At 45.2% G+C, this 20660-nt stretch overlaps 1 protein-coding gene across 1 annotated transcript in view; it reads right to left on the reverse strand.

Annotated features, from left to right (window-relative positions):
* The window catches only part of LOC146063033 (uncharacterized), an 88863-nt gene that overhangs the window by 16473 nt on the left and 51730 nt on the right, over nucleotides 1-20660 (reverse strand). The window contains exons 15-18 of the mRNA XM_083175044.1: nucleotides 17157-17356; nucleotides 14028-14190; nucleotides 10788-10937; nucleotides 1376-1536 (exon numbers count right to left, since the gene is read on the reverse strand). Coding sequence (XP_083031170.1) covers nucleotides 1376-1536; nucleotides 10788-10937; nucleotides 14028-14190; nucleotides 17157-17356 — 674 coding nt within the window. The remainder of the gene's footprint in view (nucleotides 1-1375; nucleotides 1537-10787; nucleotides 10938-14027; nucleotides 14191-17156; nucleotides 17357-20660) is intronic.

The raw sequence follows: 20660 nt of genomic DNA on the forward strand, positions 1-20660 counted from the left end.
CAGGGCCCCTTCATTCAGCCCAAATATATATATATATATATATATATATATATATATATATATATATATATATATATATATATATATATATTATTATTATTATTATTATTATTATTATTTATATACATTTGGTCTATCTATAATACTTTAACTGACCTGGCATATACTGGGTCACCTAAGTGTCCATCTCTGTGTTTTGCTCCGCCCCTCTAGAAACCCCCTTCTGAAAATCCTGCGTTTGCCACTGCTCTAGTGGTCACTGGTGGTACTCCCCTTTAAAAAAGTTGAGGATTTAGCCTTTGTATACTGTAGATCAGGCTTGTCCAACCTGCGGCCCTCCAGATGTGTTAAAACTACACATACCAGCATGCCTTGCCACAATTTGGATATTAGGGAATGCTAGAATGATGGCAATGCATGCTGGGATGTGTAGTTTTAGCACATCTGGAGGGCCGCAGGTTGGACAAGCCTGCTGTAGATAATTGCTTATATATGAAGAACAGGAAAGATTATGGGCCAGATTCTTTAACCTTCAAAAGTGATAAAAGGGAGAGTGATAAGCAGCCAGCCAATCAGCTCCCTCCTGCCATGTCACAGACTGTGTTTGAAACATGTCAGACAGGAGCTGATTGGCTGGCTGTTTATCACACTCCGTTTTATTACTTTTGAAGCTTAGAGAATCTGGCACTGTCTCTTTTATGGCACGCATAAAGAGAGAAAATATGTTAAAATTTACCATTTATTACATACCCATAAAAAGCATCTGATATGTGAAATAACAATGGGATGAAATTCTATGCAAATAAACACTAACTTACAAAATGACGTGTCACTGGGTTTGAATGTTCGTATAGTAGATGTCAGTGAATGATATACTTATGTTTATTGGAGATCTAATGTGAACAAAATTGCATAGACTGTTGGGTTATCTCAGGTTTCTGTGATTCTAATTCCTCAGATTACAAAATGTGTGCAATCAAGGGCAGGTAAATCATTGCACATATTTTGTAATTTGCAACGCAAGAAATACCTGAGATGACCCTACACCAAGAGCGTAACTATCATAGATGTAAGGGGTGCAGCTGCTATGGGGCCCAGAGCTGAGGGGGCCCATCTTTACTGCCTAAGTAATATGTTTTACATACATTTATCAGTTGGTAAATGGAGGGCCCTTACAAACTTTTGCTATGGGGCCTCCTGATATCTAGTTAGCCCCTGCCCTACACTCTCCACAAATTGAGAGATACAATACAATTTTGATCACATTAGATTAATGATATCTAGATTGGGGCCATCATAAAAGTGCTGTGAGCATTCACCTGTACAGATCTCCCAATTGCCTTTCCCCCTTTCTTTTCGATATATAAGTGCTTACCATGGCCATCGGGGTACCAACTAGTTTGGTATTTTCATTGACTATTTTCAAAAGCCTCAAGAGTGTTGGATCTTCATAATCATACCGATGGCTCAGTATTATGGAAACAATTATGTTGGCAACAGCCGCATTTATAACCAAGGTATTCTCAAATGGTTTTCCTGGAATGACAAAGAAAATTACATTTAATAATAAATAATCACAATTAAACAGCTTAAAGGAGAATTACATTTCAAATAATTAAACTAATATCTGACCTAGAAACGTATTTTTAATTTTATAATTGTGACCCCAGAAAGAGTAGACTAGAGGTCCATGTATTCTGGGGGAAATGTTGTCACCAGTCATCATATCAACTCTTGTCATGTGGTGTTCTCAATGTTTTGAATTATGTCAAAATTGTTTTAATACTATTTTATCGATATCAAGAATAAAAATAAAATGAGTCATATATTTAATATTGTGTGGCCATTGTCTGGTGTTTTGGGTGGAGAGTGGGTGTTTGCAGATTCCCTACTCTTAAGGTGTCTATACACTAGTACCAGTGGCTTGGCTAGGAAAATTGCGACCCCGTCGGGAATTTCTGGCACCCCCTCAAGAAAAGTTAATCTCTTGCCTACGCATTGCTGCTTATGTAACCAGGACACGCATATCTAATCTGCGGTCCCGGCGCTCCTCCTCGCTTGGCTCCTGCTATTATAAATAAAAAATCTCCCACACAAAATGTCTGCCACCTTACAGCAGACCATTTTTTTGGATGGTAGAGGAGGCCGCGGCCTCCTCTAGCATCCTATAAAATGGTCTGCTATAAGGGGGCAGACATTTTGTGTAGGAGATTTTTTATAATAGCAGGAGCCGAGAGAGGAGGAGCGCCAGGACCGCAGAGTAGATATGCGTGTCCCGATTACATAGGCAGCCACGCATCGGCAAGCGGCAGGGGGAGGTTAACTTTTCTCTGGGTGGGGGCAGCAGTGGAACAGGCAGGCAGGAGCGAAACGATAGCCCCGCAGACCCCCGGCGCCCACACTTTACTCAGCACCTCCCCACCGCTGCAGGGGTTGCGGGACTATTGTTACGCTACTGACTAGCACTCCTGCTGCCCGGGAAGTCCCAGGCGGCTCAGGGGGGTCAGATGGCCTATACACTGTTGCGATACATTGCAGTAGTGTATGGCCACCTTAAGACCTATGATTGTAAGTGTACAAGACATAAGTCTATAGTTTGCATGCGCAAACCCCGACCATCGAGGTTGGGGCCGATCTTCAATCGGCCCCACAGAGTGAAGACAGCACAGTGTGTTTCATATTTTATCAAACAATGGTTCAAAGAAATACATCACATGGAGTTTTGCAATGGAAAATATACTCAGGCAGGAAAGCTTGTAGACTATAACAGTCTTAACCTACAGTAGATGGTGTAGAGAGATCCATAAGTACAAACGGTTTGAATGCTGACCAACACGTGTACTGTATCATACATGGTTAAGTGTCAGGAAAAGAAATGTGGACAGCACTGCAGACAGCATATTAATATGTGGAACACAATAGAAATATCGTGCACCGTGCGCTGGACAAATGTGCAGCTGGTCTCTTGTGAAGGGTTAACGCCCTAACCCAAGTTACAATAGGCAAGAAAAGATTTTACAAGTGACCTGCGCTTTAACAACAATAATCAAATGTTATCTTAGATCAGGAATCTTTATTCCCTCGCAGAATTTCTCTCACTGCCAGATAGAAGTTAACAGTGATATTCAATTCAGGTGTGCACGTAACAGTTTCTTTAAGGCTTCAAACAACAGTAGGTGACAGCATGAAATGAACTTACATAGTGATTCTGTCTCGCGTTCCCATCAAGGTTTCTTTTCCAAATGAGAGTTAAGGACACCAGGTGACAGATAAAAATTGTATTACAGCAGCCCGGAATCCAAATAAAATCAATAAAAGTGTGAAAGTCAAAGTGCTAAGAGAGCAGCGATGCACACAGTAGACAGGACGGATCCTGCGGCTTTCTCCGTGTCCGGCACGCTGCAGACAACGCTGGGTGGGAGATGACAGTTCAGGTCCGCTTCAGCATGTGTGTCCGTCTTCCTGTTTTAATCCTGCTCTCCGTTAGAAGGCCCAGATCAACACATTTCGGAAAATGGGTATATCCTTTTTCAAGATGTACCGCCATTATCACAGGGAGGTGCTTTTAAGGGTTGCGGGGTTGATCATGTGACACACCGCCGGCGTCTTTCATTTAACCTGTACCCGGCTTCAATACATCCACTGTGTATTAACTCTCCTCTGCCTGCTTTGTTACAATTAGCAACAGTTTAAAATGTTTAAAACATAAGAATAAATACATGTACATAATACATTATGGGTAACATTGTTAAATAAAACAAACAATTACTTAAAATAGTTAGCATTACTATGTCCCATACTCATATGAAGCCGGGCATTTAAAAGAGAAAAAAAGAGAAAAGAGGACGATTAGTGGCATGTTTTTAACTTGATGGCATATAATTATAACCATAGAATTACCCGCTAAATTAACCATTTATATTCATAGTCCACATTAAGTCCTTTAGGGACTAGTGTATTTAAAGTAAATATTGATTTCATTTCCATTTTGGCTAAACGCTCATCCAAATCATTCCTTCTCCAATCTGGTTTGCAAATTTTAATACCACAAAAGGATTTTAACCCTTTTAAATCACAGTTATGTTTATCTCTAAAATGTAATGAGACATTATGTAATTCATGTCCTTTTTTAATATTGCGGGTATGTTCAGCTAAACGGTCTTTAAGCTGTCTACTTGTACGTCCCACAGTAACACTATAATAAATAAATCACATTCCTAGAGTTACATGTGATAAAATCGCTAACAGTGAACGTCTCATTATTTACATTAGATTTGTATTCTGTAATTTTCGGAACAGATTTGCATGCTTTACACATTGGAAAAGTATTGCAGCGGTAGAAGCCCTTTGACAATACTCTTGTAGTTCTTTTAGGGACTGCTTGAGCATTCCTCACAAGAATATTGCCTAGGTTATCCACCCTGCAGTCAGAGGCGTAGCTACCGTAAAGGCAACCACCGTGGCTGCTTGGGGGAGCAAGCGCCAGCGGGGCACCCCCGGTGCCCTGGCACTCTGGTCAGACCCCCCCCTTACCCCTCCGCATGCCGCCGCCACCGCATTCAGTCCGGCACCGCAGATAGCCTCCGGGCTCCGTCTCCTGCAGTAATGAAAAATGACATGACAAATTTGCTGCCCCCTAATAGCAGACAGTTTTTAAGGATGCTAGAGGAGGCCGCCGCCTCCTCTAACATCCCTAAAAAAACTGTCTGCTGTACGGGGGCAGCCATTTTGTCGTGTCATTTTTCATTACTGCAGGAGACGGAGCCCGGAGGCTATCTGCGGTGCCGGACTGAATACGGGGCCGGCGGCGGCATGCGGAGGGGTAAGGTAATTTTTTGGCGGGGGAGCGCCACAATATTAGTTACGCCTCTGCCTGCAGTACACAAACTTAGGACGTTGTCCCACAAAATCCTTTAGAAGGGGATCCTTAGTAAGTATCCTCCAATGTGTGTTGATAAGATTCTCCAATTGGATGTGTTGGGAGGTATATTTCGTAATGAACCGTATCTCATTATTTTCTACTTTGGTATTCTTCCCTTTATTTGGAATGATCCAATCATAATTTTTATTATAGGCTTCCTGTACCCACATTTGATTATAGCCTTTTTGATAAAAAAATTTAAAAGGCAGATGAGATGAGAGAAAATTTTAATCAAAAAGGCTATAATCAAATGTGGGTACAGGGAGCCTATAATAAAAATTATGATGGGATCATTCCAAATAAAGGGAAGAATACCAAAGTAGAAAATAAAGAGATACGGTTCATTACTAAGTATACCTCCCAACACATCCAATTGGAGAATCTTATCTATCTATTATATTATCTTACTAAGGATCCCCCTAAGGATCCCCCTAAGTTTGTGTACCGCAGGGCGGATAACCTAGGCAATATTCAAAATTGTTTGTTCTGCTTGATGTGAAATAAAACTTTTTGCCATTGCCGCAAAAGTGTATCGAACATTTTTTGGGAGAGTTGCGCCACGCCACACAATTTTGTATTGTATCTAGTGTCCAGAGGGGATGGTGTATCCCGCTTCTTGTGTGGTAGGCTGCACCCTTCCAATTTATTGCGCTCTCCCACCCTCAATATCCTTGTTTTAAAAGTGGTATTAAAATTTGCAAACCAGATTGGAGAAGGAATGATTTGGATGAGCGTTTAGCCAAAATGGAAATGAAATCAAAATTTACTTTAAATACACTAGTCCCTAAAGGACTTAATGTGGACTATGAATATAAATGGTTAATTTAGTGGGTAATTCTAGGGTTATAATTATATGCCATCAAGTTAAAAACATGCCACTAATCGTCCTCTTTTCTCTTTTTTCTCTTTTGATTGCCCGGCTTCATATGAGTATGGGAAATAGTAATGCTAACTATTTTTAGTAATTGTTTGTTTTATTTAACAATGTTACCCATAATGTATTATGTACATGTATTTTTCTTATGTTTTAAACATTTTAAACTGTTGCTAATTGTAACAAAGCAGGCAGAGGAGAGTTAATACACAGTTGATGTATTGAAGCCGGGTACAGGTTAAATGAAAGACGCCGGCGGTGTGTCACATGATCAACCCGGCTACCCTTAAAAGGACCTCCCTGTGATAATGGCGGTACATCTTGAAAAAGGATATACCCATTTTCCGAAATGTGTTGATCTGGGCCTTCTAACGGAGAGCAGGATTAAAACAGGAAGACGGACACACATGCTGAAGCGGACCTGAACTGTCATCTCCCACCCAGCGTTGTCTGCAGCGTGCCGACACGGAGAAAGCCGCAGGATCCGTCCCGTCTACTGTGTGCATTGCTGCTCTTTTAGCACTTTGACTTTCACACTTTTATTGATTTTATTTGGATTCCGGGCTGCTGTAATACTTTTTTTATCTGTCACCTGGTGTCCTCAACTATCATTTGGAAAAGAAACCTTGATGGGAACGCGAGACAGAATCACTATGTAAGTTCATTTCATGCTGTCACCTACTGTTGTTTGAAGCCTTAAAGAAACTGTTACGTGCACACCTGAATTGAATATCACTGTTAACTTCCATCTGGCAGTGAGAGAAATTCTGCGAGGGAATAAAGATTCCTGATCTAAGATAACATTTGATTATAGTTGTTAAAGCGCAGGTCACTTGTAAAATCTTTTTTTGCATATTAATATGTGGATCTAAAGAGAAGAATTAATCTGAGAATGGTATAATATCAAGTTATGCAAATACAGAATACTCAACAACTATTGTCTGATAGTACAAGTAGTTGATTACGAGGTGGCTACAGTGATGCTACAAAACAATGCCTCAGTTTGAAATGAAATACAGCCAACTAAACTACAATGTGTGACGTTTCAATCAAATTCTGAGAGTAATGCATTACTCACAAAGGGGCAGATGGATTAATTTTTAACAAGAGATAAATGTAAGGGTGAAAAAGAGAGATAAACGTCCGGCCAATTACCTGCTAACTGCCATGTTACAGGATGTGTTTGAAAAAAGTCAGTAAGGATCTGATTGGCTGGACATTTATCTCTCTTTATCATCCTTGCATTTATCTTTTGTTAAGGCTTAATACATCTGCCCCAATGAGTGCTGTACTCTTCCGTTGTTCTGGCTGGCCAGGATGCCGCTGCCGCTAAACACTGTAGTAGCGCGGCCTGCAGCAAAGTGAGGGGGAACATCGGCGGCCCAGCCAAGGGGGGAGGGGGGGGCGGCAAGGTCTGGACCGGTTTCCCGTTGGGCCAATCCGCCCTTGTATAGAGGAGGGTATGGGGTGTCTGAGGGGTATATAGAGGAGGGTATGGGGTGACTGAGGGGTATATAGAGGAGGGTAATGGGTGACTGAGGGATATATAGAGGAGGGTATTGGATGACTGAGGGGTATATAGAGGAGGGTAATGGGTGACTGAGGGATATATAGAGGAGGGTAATGAGTGACTGAGGGATATATAGAGGAGGGTAATGGGTGACTGAGGGGTATATAGAGGAGGGTATGGGATGACTGAGGGGTATATAGAAGGTATACACTATACAGCAGTCACCCGGTGGTTTGGAGAAACAGGCTGCCCCAGTTCCCATTATAATAAGAGCTTATTATAATGTATTGCTCTACAACTCTCAAGATGTACAGATGGAGCCCCTCTCATTCAGCTCCAGGGCTAGCCAGAATGCCCAGCTGGAGAGCACTGGCTAAGAGGGACTCCATCTGACTGGGATGCACAGGCGTCTCACATGCACACGCATCTCAGTCACTCAGCGGCAGGGATACGAAACCCTGCCTGTCTCCACTTGAGGGAGACAGACAGGGTTAGGGGGGTGCAGGGAGGTGTCAGCGACTGATGGGGTCCAGAGATGAGGGGGACTGACAGGGAGTTCCATCGGAACAGGGTGCACGAGTGTCTAATTATAGAAACATAGAATTTGACGGCAGATAAGAACCACTTGGCCCATCTAGTCTGCCCCTTTTTAAATATGTTACCTCAAACCATATTTGATCCATATTTTTTTGTAAGGATATCAATATGCCTATCCCAAGCATGTTTAAATTGCACTGCTGTATTTGCCTCTACCACCTCTGATGGGAGGCTATTCCACTTATCAACTACTCTTTCTGTGCAGTAATTCTTCCTCGCATTTCCCCTGAATCTTCCTCCCTCTAGTTTCAGTGCATGTCCTCGTGTTCTGTTGCTCCTCTTCCTGTGAAGAATGTCTCCCACCTGTACCTTGTTAAAGCCCTTGATATTTTTGAAAGTTTCTATCATGTCCTCCCTTTCCCTTCTCTGCTCTAAACTATACATATTAAGATCTTTTAGTCTTTCCTGGTACGTTTTGTGATGTAGGCCATGCACCATTTTAGTTTCCCTTCTTTGTACAGTCTCTAATGTATTTATATCCTTCTGGAGATATGGCCTCCAGAACTGAACACAATACTCTAGGTGAGGTCGTACCAATGACCTATACAGTGGCATTATTACTTATTTCTTTCTTCTGCTGATACCTCTCCCTATGCAACCAAGCATCTGACTTGCCTTCTTCATTGCTTTGTTGCATTGCCTACCTACCTCCCCTGAAATAGTGACACCTAGATCCCTCTCTTCCTCAGTAGTTTCCATTATAGTGTCATTTATACTATATTTAGTTTTTGGGTTTTTGAGACCCAAGTGCATGATTTTGCATTTTATGGCATTAAACTGTAGTTGCAATGCTCTTGACCATTCCTTTAATCTACCTAGATCCTCAATCATTTGTTTAACCCCTCCTGGTGTGTCCACCCTGTTGCATACCTTTGTGTCATCTGCAAAAAGTCACATTTTACCCTCAATTAAATTTGCAATATCACCAATAAAGATATTTAAAAGCACTGGTCCAAGTACAGATCCTTGGGGTACTCCACTTTAACCCATCCCTCCTTTGACTGTACCTGTTTAGTATAACTATCTGTTTTCTGTACTGCAACCAAGATCTTATCCATTCAACTATCTTAGACTCCAATCCCAAGATTTCAAGTTTATTTAACAGTCTGCGATGCGGGACATTGTCAAAAGCCTTACTAAATTCTAGATAAGCTACATCTACAGCCCCACCTTGATCTATGACTTCAGTCACCCAGTCAAAAAAGTCAATAAGATTTGTTTGACATGATCTTCCCCCAGTAAACCATGCTGTTTTGGATCCTGTAAATAGCTGGTTTTGAGATATTCTACAACTCTTTGTTTTAAGGTCGATAGTTGCTTACCTCTTCCTTGCTTCCACTTTGTGCAGTGGGACTACATTCGCTGTTTTCCAGTCCTCTGGGATTACTCCAGTAGCTAGTGACTGGTTGAATAATTCTGTTATTTGTTTTATCAGCTCCCCTTTAAGCTCTTTCAGTATCCTTGGAGTTATCCCATCTGGCCCCATCGATTTATCCACTTTCAGTTTTGAGAGTTCGGTGAGGACTTTCTCCTCTGTAAATGTACTTGTTTCTCCCTCAGTTTTCTGGCTATACTTGCAACTTAACTGTGGCCCATTCCCCTCTCTTTCAGCAGTGAATTCTGAGCAGAAATAATTATTAATATGATCTGCTATTATATTGTCCCCCTCAAGAAGACTTCCACTCTCTGTCTTTAGTCTTATTACTCCACTTTTTGTTTTTCTCCTTTCACTTATATACCTAAAAAAAGTTTTCCCCCTTTACCCACTGACTGGGCCATTTTCTCCTCAGCCTGTGCTTTTGCACATCTGATTACCTTCTTAGCCTCCTTCTCTCTAACAAGATACACCACTTTGTCCTCATTATTCTGCGTCTGCTTATACTTCCTAAAGGCCAACTTTTTGGCTTTCACAATACTTGCTACTTCTTTCGCAAACCACAATGGCTTCCTTTTTCTTGTGTTTTTACTAACTCTTTTGACACAAAGTTATGTTGCTTTTAGTATTGCACTTTTTAATTTTTCCCACTTATCCTGCACTCCTTCCAAGTTCCTCCACTCTGTCAAAGATTCCCTTACAGAGTTTCCCATCTCTACAATCCTAATCCTAAAATCTAACACCTTTGTTTTTGTGTGCAATGAGTCGGTCTCTGTCTTTATTTTGAACCATACTGCTTGATGGTCATTGGATCCCAGGTTTTCACCCACAGTTACATCAGATATTCTGTCACCATTTGTAAGTATTAAGTCTAAAATTGCGTCCTTACGAGTGGGCTCCCTCACCAATTGCTGGAGTGATGCTCCTTGCAAGGAATTCAGCATGTCCCTACTTCTGGTGGAACTTGCAACAGGCAGCTCCCAGTGTACATCAGATAGATTAAAGTCTCCCACGATTATCACCTCTCCTTTTGATGCAATTTGCATGCCCCCTTCCGTCAGCTGACGGCAGATGGCGGAGACTGGCAGTTGACGATTTGATCGCCAGCCACAGCCTAAATGAGGCAAACTCCATATGTAAGTCCCCACACACTAGGAAGATCAGTGATCTTAAGATGTGCGCATACATTTGCCTTTAAATTTTTTGTCCATCCTGGACAAAAGATTTCAGGCAAGTACACATTTTCCCCAAAGATCCGATGTGCGTTCCTATTGATTTGTTGCTAAATCTTCTGATCTTTCATGCAGCATGTAAGATCAGAAGATTTAGCAAAAGATCCGCGGCAGCACGCATCTTTGCGATCAGCTGATTTTTGGCCAATTTGCGGTAAAATTGTCAGTTCGGTCAAAAATTGACTGATCTGCAAAAAAATTGTTCTAGTATGTGGGCACCTTTTAGGAGTATTTAAGACCTGTAGAGGGTGCAAAAGTAAAATAAAACAGTCACTGACCTTTGAAGGATTTTATCTTGTCCACTAAACAACCACTTTCTTCACCAATTCTGCTTTCAATTGGTTGCTTTCCCATCCCGAAATCTCGTAGCGTGGAAAGAGTGAACCGTCTCATCACTTTCCAGTTTTCATTATTAGAAAATATAACTCCTGGGTGAAAGGAACAAAAACATTTCAATATTTGAATTTCACAATAATAAAATTAGGATGCAAGGTGGTACATTTAATGAGACAAACGCATTATCCTAAAATGTAAATTACAGTAAATTGGGCTCCTTTTGCCTGCATCTGTATGTTGAGATCTGCCACGTTTGGATGCTGGTGACTTGTCTAGAGTGAAAGAGGCGGTATCCAGTACCTCCCAATAACACTCACTCCATTGTTCCTTACTAAAAGCCAAACACGGTACAGTTCCAACTTTTATCACTTAGAGTGGATTTTTATTCGGCATGGAATTCCGATATACACCTTATAATAAATATGTTTACTGTATACCACTTAAAATAATATACCGTATTTGCCGGCGTATAAGACGACTGGGCGTATAAGACGACCCCCCAACATTTCCACTAAAAATGTACAGTTTGTTATATACTCGCCATATAAGACTACCCCCTCTTCCGCACACCTCCCTGTCACTAGCAGCTGTCTGGTCCCTTGAGTGGTGGGTTTTGCTGGGGCAGGACGAACCTATCAGGGCAGGTTTGTCCTGCCCCAGCAAAACCCACCACATAAAGTTTTAATACCCCCTCATCTGCAGCTTCCCTGCAGTGTTGCCGCTCTCCTCCTCCCAGGCATAAATACCAGCATATACCGGTATTCATTAAAGGATACCTCTCCTCGCCCCCCCCCCCTTCTTATGCATACGGTCCCGTACCTTAATAATAAAAGATAGCAGTACGGTATTTGTCTGCAGCGTTTTCTTCAGCCTAACGGCCTGTCAGATTGCGCATTTGATGTCAGCGGCAGGCTCGGGTGTTTTCGGCGCTCCCGAGTCCCCCTGAGCCCCGCCGAAAATAGCCGAAAATACCCGAGCCTCGCCGACGTCACTGCAGTGACGTCGGCGGCAGGCTCGGGTATTTTCGGCGGGGCTCGGGGGGACTCGGGAGCGCTCAGGCACACGAGTCCCCCCGAGCCCCGCCGAAAACACCCGAGCCTGCCGCCGACATCAAATGCGCAATCTGACAGGCCGTTAGGCTGAAGAAAGCACTGCAGACAAATACCGTACTGCTATCTTTTATTATTAAGGTACGGTACCGTAAGCATAAGAAGGGAGGGGGGGGGGGGCGAGGAGAGGTACCCTTTAATGAATATATGCCGCACCCGGCATATAAGGTGACATCACGCCGTGCACCCGGCGTATAAGACGACCCCCCACTAGAAGGCAAATTTTTATGGGCTAAAAAGTCGTCTTATACGCTGGAAAATACGGTATGCTATATTTTTATTTTCTGATATAATTTCATATGCTTATGACCACAAGCCACTTTGCAACTAGGAGCTATTGTAAGATGGGTATTCAGTCATGTCTGCACTTGTCGCCTGTTGTCGACTCGCTCTATGCAATCCCTAGGCGAAAAATCCGGCATCGGTGAAAAACGCAATAAATCGACAAATTCACGTAATCTTGGCAAATATTTGTCCGTTTTCGTCTGTTTTTGCATCCCTTTTCACCCATACTGATTCGCCCCCAAAAAGTGAAATTTCATGGGCAAAAATGTACTCAAAAATGGGTGAAAACTCCTGTGATTGAATACTGATAGGTGAATCTTTGCCATTTTTTTCACCTGGTGAAATATTCAGCAAGGATTGAATACCCGTCCCCACATAAGCATTGCAAAAAGAGGAGAGTCTATGGTGGAAATGTAAAGTGAGAGATTTGGTAAGTTTTTTTTAAAGCGGCAATCATTTACATTGCAAAACCAGTTTAATTGTGCAGTATAAATGATTGGCGCTTTAATAAAACTGGAGATTTCTTTGCAAATCTCTCACTTTCTGAATCTCTCACCCTATTACATTTCACCCTGTATGTCATTTACTTCATGAATACATATAACATTTGGGATTTATGATGTTCTGGATTAATCAGGTGACTTTCTTCCAAGTTATGGAACTGTTATGCTGTACGGATCAGCATTGGTTTTATGATTACTACATTATTTTGTTTTCTCCGCTTTACATTGAATATCGGCCTATATTCTTTTTCTTGTTCCCATGGTTGTTTCGCATATTTTATTATCTAATTCTGTAATGGTGTTTGGGTTCCACCTCCTCACACCTAGGCAGCTATTTGTGCTATTGCATTTTACAGCCTTTGATATATCTTGTGCTCCGTACAGCAAAGCCATTGGTCGCTGATGAAAAGGAGACACTCTGCCTGGGGAAGTCGCTGGTCACCGGGAAGCCAGCGAGGGAAGCCTCTGGACGCAGGAGCATTCTCCTGCGACCAGCAACCACTTAAGGGCTGGTCATGGGAGCGGGCTCAGCAACCATATCTCTGGCTATTCATGCTGAAATCTCCTAGTGTGTATGGAGTTTAAAGGTGCCCACACACTAGAAAGATCTGCGATCATAAGATGTGCGCATAAATTAGCCTTCAAATCTTTTGCCTGTCCTGGACAAAAGATTTCAGGCCAGCGCACATCTTTACCAAAGATTTTCCTTAAGATCCAGTGTGCGTTCCTATGGATCTTTTGTTAAATCTTCCGATCTTTCATGCAGCACGTAAGATCAGAAGATTTAGCAAAATTTTCGACCGATTACCGGTAAACATCGGAAGATATATCGGCCGATTTATCGGAAATCGGCCAATCGGCTAAAAAATCGTTCTAGTGTGTGGGCACCTTAAGGCTTGCAGTGTCAATAATCGTATTCACATTTGGAAGATGTCACCATTCTTATCAATGTTGTTAATATCACACAATGGGGCATATGTATTAAGCCTAGTAAAGAGATAAGTGGAGATAAAGTGGAAGGTGATAACACACCAGCCAATCAACTCGTAAATGTCATTTTTTCAGACAAAGCTGATTGGTTGGTGCATTATCACCTTCCACTTTATCTCCACTTTATCTCCACTTTGGGCTTCATTCAGTCCTGTCCACTAAGCAGCGTATATTTGATGCTTAGTGATAATAATATTAAAACAATTATTATCCATCTAACCACAGTGTATGAAAAAGCAAATAGAAACCACAACTTTAATAATACTATTATAATTATTCATATAATCATGATTACCATGTCCTTTAGCTATCTCATCGAATAGTGGCACACTTGGTCTTCCAGAGAACTCATCTGCGCGGTTTACAAGAGCATCTTTCACCGTCTCATATCCGGCCAGGACAACAATCTTCTCCTCTCCTAGTTGAACACTGTACACTGAGCCGTACGTCTCCGAGAGCTGCAAATCCACATAAGAACATTTATTGATGTACTGTACATTCTATTTCCATGACTAAGCCTTGGTTATTATTGCAGTGTCAACATCTCTTGTAATACAAATATAAACTGAGTTGATCCCAGATCTTGTGACCTCAGGTGCAATGTCCGCGATATATGATCCCCAGTAAGTGCAGGTTAATTAAACTCTAATCCAGAATGGCTTACATACTGCATCATGCCATACCACTTGATCAGCACTCACTGCCTGGTTACAACCAATGCCCTGCAACCTAGGGGTATAAAAGGCTGGAAAATAACAGCGCTCTGTGCCCTAGATATTGTGGTCACGCTCCCATCTCTGTGTTCCTGGTCTCCTGGCTCAGCTGTGTTGCCTTTTTGGACTATGACCCTTGGCTTCATCTGATTTCAATTCTGGCTTTGATTTCCATCGCTCGGTTCATGACCTTGTACTTGGATAACCCCTTGATTACAAGCAACATATTCCTAACACTTTACCCAAATACTAAACTACTGATATCAAGATATTAATAGGGCGCTTCACAAGGTAGTGGTTGGGCCAAGCTGCTGTTACAGAAAAAATTGGGCGTCACTCCCAATTAAACATAGGTCAAAAAAAATAAAAAATAAAACATGGTCAAAAATCCATGGTTTCATGAAAAAGGTGGACACATGACGCAGGGCAAACAAAATCAAGCCATGCAAGGGTACATGTTACACTATTTGGGGGTCCGTGTTGACAGTTGTCGACATTGACACAAATAAAAATGTGAACAACTCATACCGACTTTTTCCATATGGCTACCTTTTTCATGTCGACGTTTTGACCAGGTTGACCTTTCACGTATTGACCTTTGACCCTGTCGACCTATTGAATGTTGTTCTTTTGGGGTCCACCTGTTCACTGTCTATCTAGACACTATGGGCGGGATGTATTAGTATACATCGCTGCCCTTCGCTTGACAGCTGCTGCGATGCTGCCGCATATGTACTAACATAAGCGGCTAGCATCGGGTTGCGGTGACAGAGACCCCCGCAATACCTGTGATGTGGTCTGCGGGGGTCTCCTTCACATCCCGGCGGCTGCCAGTGTCCCCCTGCGTCTCCTCCTCCCCCCTGCAGCCGGATGTCCTCCCGGCTGTGACACCTGGTGGGGGAGGAGGAGATTAGGAGGACGGGAGGGGGGGGCGCGCAGACGGTGGATGGCAGGCGGCAATAGAAGCCCATAGGCTTCTATAGGGTATCGCCACCCTCTGGGGCGGACGGGTAATGTTGAATAGGAAAATGCGGTAAAACCCCCGTTTTACCGCATTTTCCCTTTAGTACATCCCGCCTTATAGGACAGATGTATTAAGCCTGGTGAAGAGATAAAGTGAAAGGAGATAACACACCTGCCAATCAACTCCCAACTGTCATTTTTCAAGCACAGCTGATTGTCTGGTGCGTTATTGCCTTCTACTTTATCCCCACTTTCGGGGTGATTCTAGTTCGCTTTCTAAGCTGTGAAAATTAGCTGCTTAGCGAGCCAACCAACGCCGCCCGCTGGGCATGCAAATGACCGTCCCCCGTCACGGTCCGCACATCTACGCTGCTTTGCGAATGGAAGTTTTGCATAAACATCCATTTGCAGAGTAGCGTATGAGGGCAACATTATTCGATGCTTGCCGACCTTTGAATGATTTTTATCCTGCTCGCACATTTAATTCAGCCTGGTCACCCCCGGAAGCCAGCAGCGGCACACCAGTGCTTGCGTGGGGACGCCTAGCGTTTTCTCAGGTGCACCCACCGTTTTATGGCTACGCCCAGAAAACGCTGGGAATCCCTATGCAAACGCCCGCCACCATCCCCCCGTGCATAGGCGTGCGCACGGGGGGGGGGGGCAGGGGTGCACAGGCACCTCCTAATGACCCGGCACCCCCCACAGGATTGCACGCAAAACAGATTTTCAGCAGCACCCTCGGCGGTCAGGACTGCTGCATGACTTGTCTTCCACCGCCGGTCTCCAGCACGCCAAACAGATCACGGCGGCTGGGGACATAATGGGTGTCGCTACTGTGTGGATGGACCTGTCTCGCTCAGCTCCATAAGGTCAGGCCCCGCTCTGACCTTTAGACGTCATGGCGCACAGCTCGCACACCCGCTCCGTCCCACAACCTGCCTGTCGGGTCTCCTACCTGCTCTATCCAACATCCCACCCGCCTGGTCTCCCATTATGGTAGGTGGCATTATGCTTGGTGGACATTAAAGTGTGTGTCAGTATGAGGATTGGGCATTACAATTTGCGGCATTATGTGAAATTAGCATTTTGGTGTGTGGCATTTTGTGAGATGGGCTTTAATGTGTGGTGGGCATTACAGTGTGTGGCATTATATGGAATGGGCATTACAGTGTACATTTTTGCAGCCCGCCTTTGGCACGCACTGTCCAGATTTCTAGTGTATTTAAGGGGTATGATTCTTTCTACAGTGCATATACATAAGTCACCTTGTATTTTGTGTGCATTGATGCCCAATAAGAGTTTATAGACACGCCCAGAAGGCGGTGATGGACACGCCCAGAAGGTGGTAATGGACACACCCCTCCAATGGTGCACCCCCTAAAACAATGGGCTGCGCACGCCTATGCCCCCGTGCAAGTGCCATGGCAACTATTCAAGTTGGCAAAGGCGACCGCACAGAAGCCCTGCACATGCACATATGCGAATCTGCTCATGCATAGGGCAGAAACATGGTTCCCAGTTGTGAACAAGCCGGGGGCCGAAGGGACTAGAATGAGGGTCTTTATCTCTGCACCAGGCCTAATACAGTACATCTGCCTCACCCTGTCTAATAATCTACAGCCTCTAACTGACCCTTATGGCTGAATTCTGCCTTCCAGTACAAGTCACCTTCTAGTGCTTGTACCAATATAGAATTATCATTTAACCCCTTCATTACAGCAGGTGTATTATAGTAAATTGAATCTTACCTGGTGAAGCGTTTCATAGGGTCTCTTCATGTCCATATTGTGGATGTTTCCGATAATCGGTAATCGTTTGGGTCCAGGTGGAAAATTCGGATAAGTGTTTCTTTTGCGTCCATAGTAAAGTACTGCCACAAAAACACACAGAATAACTGACAGTACCGTGACTGGGTCGGTGATACCCATGGCGGCAGCAACGCTTTCCCCTGTGGACACAGTAAGTTGAATATCAGTTTGAGGTGTCATAAAGAGGGGACCTTACATTGACAGAGGTTTAAGGGCCAGATTTATCAAGCTTTAAAAAGTGATAAAAGGGAGAGTGATAAACAACCAGCAAATCAGCCCCCATCTTTCATGTTTCAGGCTGGGTTTGAAAAATGACAATTAGGAGCTGACCGACTGGTTATTTATCACTCTCCACTTTTTCACCTTCTGACGCTTGATACTACTGGCCCTAAATACTGTATTATCCCATATTAGACTCTTTAACAACACATAGTACAGTACAGGTTGAGTATCCCCTATCCGAAATGCTCGGGACCACGAGCATTCCGGATAGGGGAATTTTTCGTTTTTTGTAATACATTATTTTTGCCATACTTACCTGTCCCCTGATGGTGACCGGTGGTCCCTCAGCGTCCACGCAGTCCCCGGGCGTCCACAGCAGGCCTCCGGCATCCGCAATGCATTCCTGGGACCACTGGAGACCCTGTAGAAGATGCCGGAGGCCTGCTGTGGACGCCCGGGGACTTGGTAAGTATGAAAAGAGGGTTAGGGGGGAAAAAAAAATAATTATTTGAATGATTCCAAAAACCACGGTTTTTGGAATAATTCGGATAATGGATGCCCGGATACGGGATACTCGACCTGTATTACAATCTTTAACTCTTTAACCGTTATCATGTTACAATTTCATGGATTTTGCACCAATGTTCACAAGTGTTGCGTAAGTTTGTCCCAGTTGCCCGATAAGATAACTATAAATATTTTTTTTTTAAAACAATCGAGAAAACATTTCTAGAAATCGTGTTGCATTGCACAAAATTAATATACAATATCATTTATCTGAAACAAATACATTGCTTAGGAGTTAAACCCAGGATTAAAACCTGTGACCTGTCTCACTGGAGGCAGACACCTTACTGATCCAGCTATACATGCACAGTAAATATGCAGATTCTGGTTATCTATAATTAATTGCTATCTCAAAAAAAGGTAGAGTTCTGTAGTGTAGTAACTTCGTATACATTGAATCTGCATGCGTCCTTTGCTGGAACACATAGCTCAATCTGTAAGGTATCTGCTTCTAGTGGAACAGGTCATGTAATACAGAGTCTGGGGGGATATTTACTAAGATTGGACTACTATTTCACAAGGGATGTTGCTATGGGCAACTAATCAGATAATGGAGGGTACAAGTTTTGGGGTGGTGCTAGCCCTCTGGGGTGTATGTAAGCACCAGTCTTCAGCTGTCCTTATTATCCGTCCCTCCTGCCATCTCACTTCCACACACGGAACAATCCAGGCAAGGAGTGCATGCTGATTCAACAGAACTTAGGCAAAACGAGGGCAGTCTAGGCCAGAGTGCAGTTAAGAGCCCGGGAATTTGGGGGTTAACTTCAGAAGCAATGCAGCACAGAGCAGTGTGATGATTCATAGGCAGGTTATCATGTGGGGTACCTGGCCCAACCAGTACCAAAAGGGGAGGCAGCTTAAGCAGGGTATTTAGGGACCAGCTCTGGGGCAGGAACTTCCTCTTGGAATCCGGATCTGCACAGTGAAGCAGCACGCAAAGCTAAGTACCTTTTGTTGTTTGCTAGGCCTGTATCCCTCGCGCAGCTGCAACATGTCCGGCCGCCCCAAGAGATCTGCACCACCTCCACGGTGGTTGGCAGACGCCTCCCACCCGCTGGTCACAGTGCCAGCGCGCGGCGGCGGGAGGGGAGGTAGCAGGACGGCCGTGACCGCGTCATCGCGGGTGCGCGCGCCGTCTCCTGCATTGTCTGTAACAGGGGGACAGGGTTCCCCCACACCCAGATGCGGCTCCCCGGCTCAGCAGGGCTCTGCTGTGAGCGGGGAGCATGCAGCTTCCTCTGCACACACAGTGCACCCAGCAGCGAGCAGCGCTGCTAGGGACAGCACTTTGGTGCCATCTGCTGGTGTACTCACGCCAGGGCAGGCTGGGGATGCTGTAAATGTCACCCTGCGCGCATCAGGCAGCGGGGTGAGTGCTAGTGGGGTTTCGCACAGCGGGGGGGGGATGGGGGGGTGCCCCCCAGAACCAGTACCCCGTCGGCACAGGGGCCAGGAAGCCCGCTGCAGGTCATAACAGGGGGCCCCACATGGAGCCCTCTGCAGGTGAACACAGGGGGTCAGCGCGGCGCAGGTCATGGGGCCCTGGCTGCCCTGGCAAACATCATGGCCCCGGTAAGGGGGCCGCTCCTCCCCTTAGGCTGGGACGGTGGCCGTGGGGGCGCTTTCGTCGGCGGCCGGGTAGATGGCGGTGCCGCTCCCTTTCAGGATTGGCAGGCCCCGCAGCAGCAATGGCATCAGGGCCAGCAGCCCTTCCATACGGCCCCTCAGGGTTTCGCCGGGGCTCCGGCGGGGCAGGGGGGACCCCAGGGGTTTGGCCATGCCGGGTTTGGGGCGGGCCAGCAAGCCTATATGCACACCCCCTTGCAGCAGCAGCAGCAGTGGGCGTTTCCCGCCCCAAATGCAGGGGGGTACCCGGGGTATCCCATGCCTAACCCACAGTATGGGCCCTACGCGGGGAGCCAACCGGCCCCTTTCCCTTACTTCCCCCAAACAGCTGGGCCTGCTGGGGGATTTCCCGGGGGTATTTCGGGGGGGCATGGCAGGGTGCGGGTGCACCAAACCCCCAGGTCCCGGGTGGGCAACAGCAGTCGTTTCAAGGGGTGGCCTATGCACACCCCAGCATGTACACCCAGGCTCAACAGGTCAACCAGGTTTATGCGACTGGGGGCCCGGGGAGCGCTGGTACAACAGCAGGGGGATCGGGGAGGGTGACGGGTTCAGGATATGGTCCTAACGCTGCCCCTCTATCTCCCGAGGTATCCTCAGTCGGTGGTGCGAGTGTCGTGTTCGGAGGGTCGTCTCAAGAGGAAGACACAGAGCGGTCCAGGAGGGCTCCTGAATCTCGGCCAGCAACACCAGTGGCGGCTCCAGCCCCAGCCAGGGGTCCGGCACCCGCTGCCACACGGATCGAGACCCCGGCTTCTACGTCCAGGCCAGAAGCATCTACTTCCGCAAGGCCGGTGGCCACGCCGCGGGTAGACCCCGTGGTTCAAGGCGAGGCTTCAGGAGAAGGTGAGCATGATGATACTTCTGAGGGTGCATCCTCCTCCTCACGCTCGTCGGCTAGCAGTGACGAGTCTGGGTCCCCCAACCGCCTGCGCAAGGCGGAGCAGGAAATAGTTCCCCCGGCAGGCGACATGGTCAATTGCACCAATACCGCCGTGTCTCGGGGCCTGCGTAAGGGGGTAAAGGACA

This window comes from Crinia signifera, chromosome 3 (assembly GCF_055691185.1).
Source record: "Crinia signifera chromosome 3, ASM5569118v1, whole genome shotgun sequence".
Classification (NCBI taxonomy): domain Eukaryota; kingdom Metazoa; phylum Chordata; class Amphibia; order Anura; family Myobatrachidae; genus Crinia; species Crinia signifera.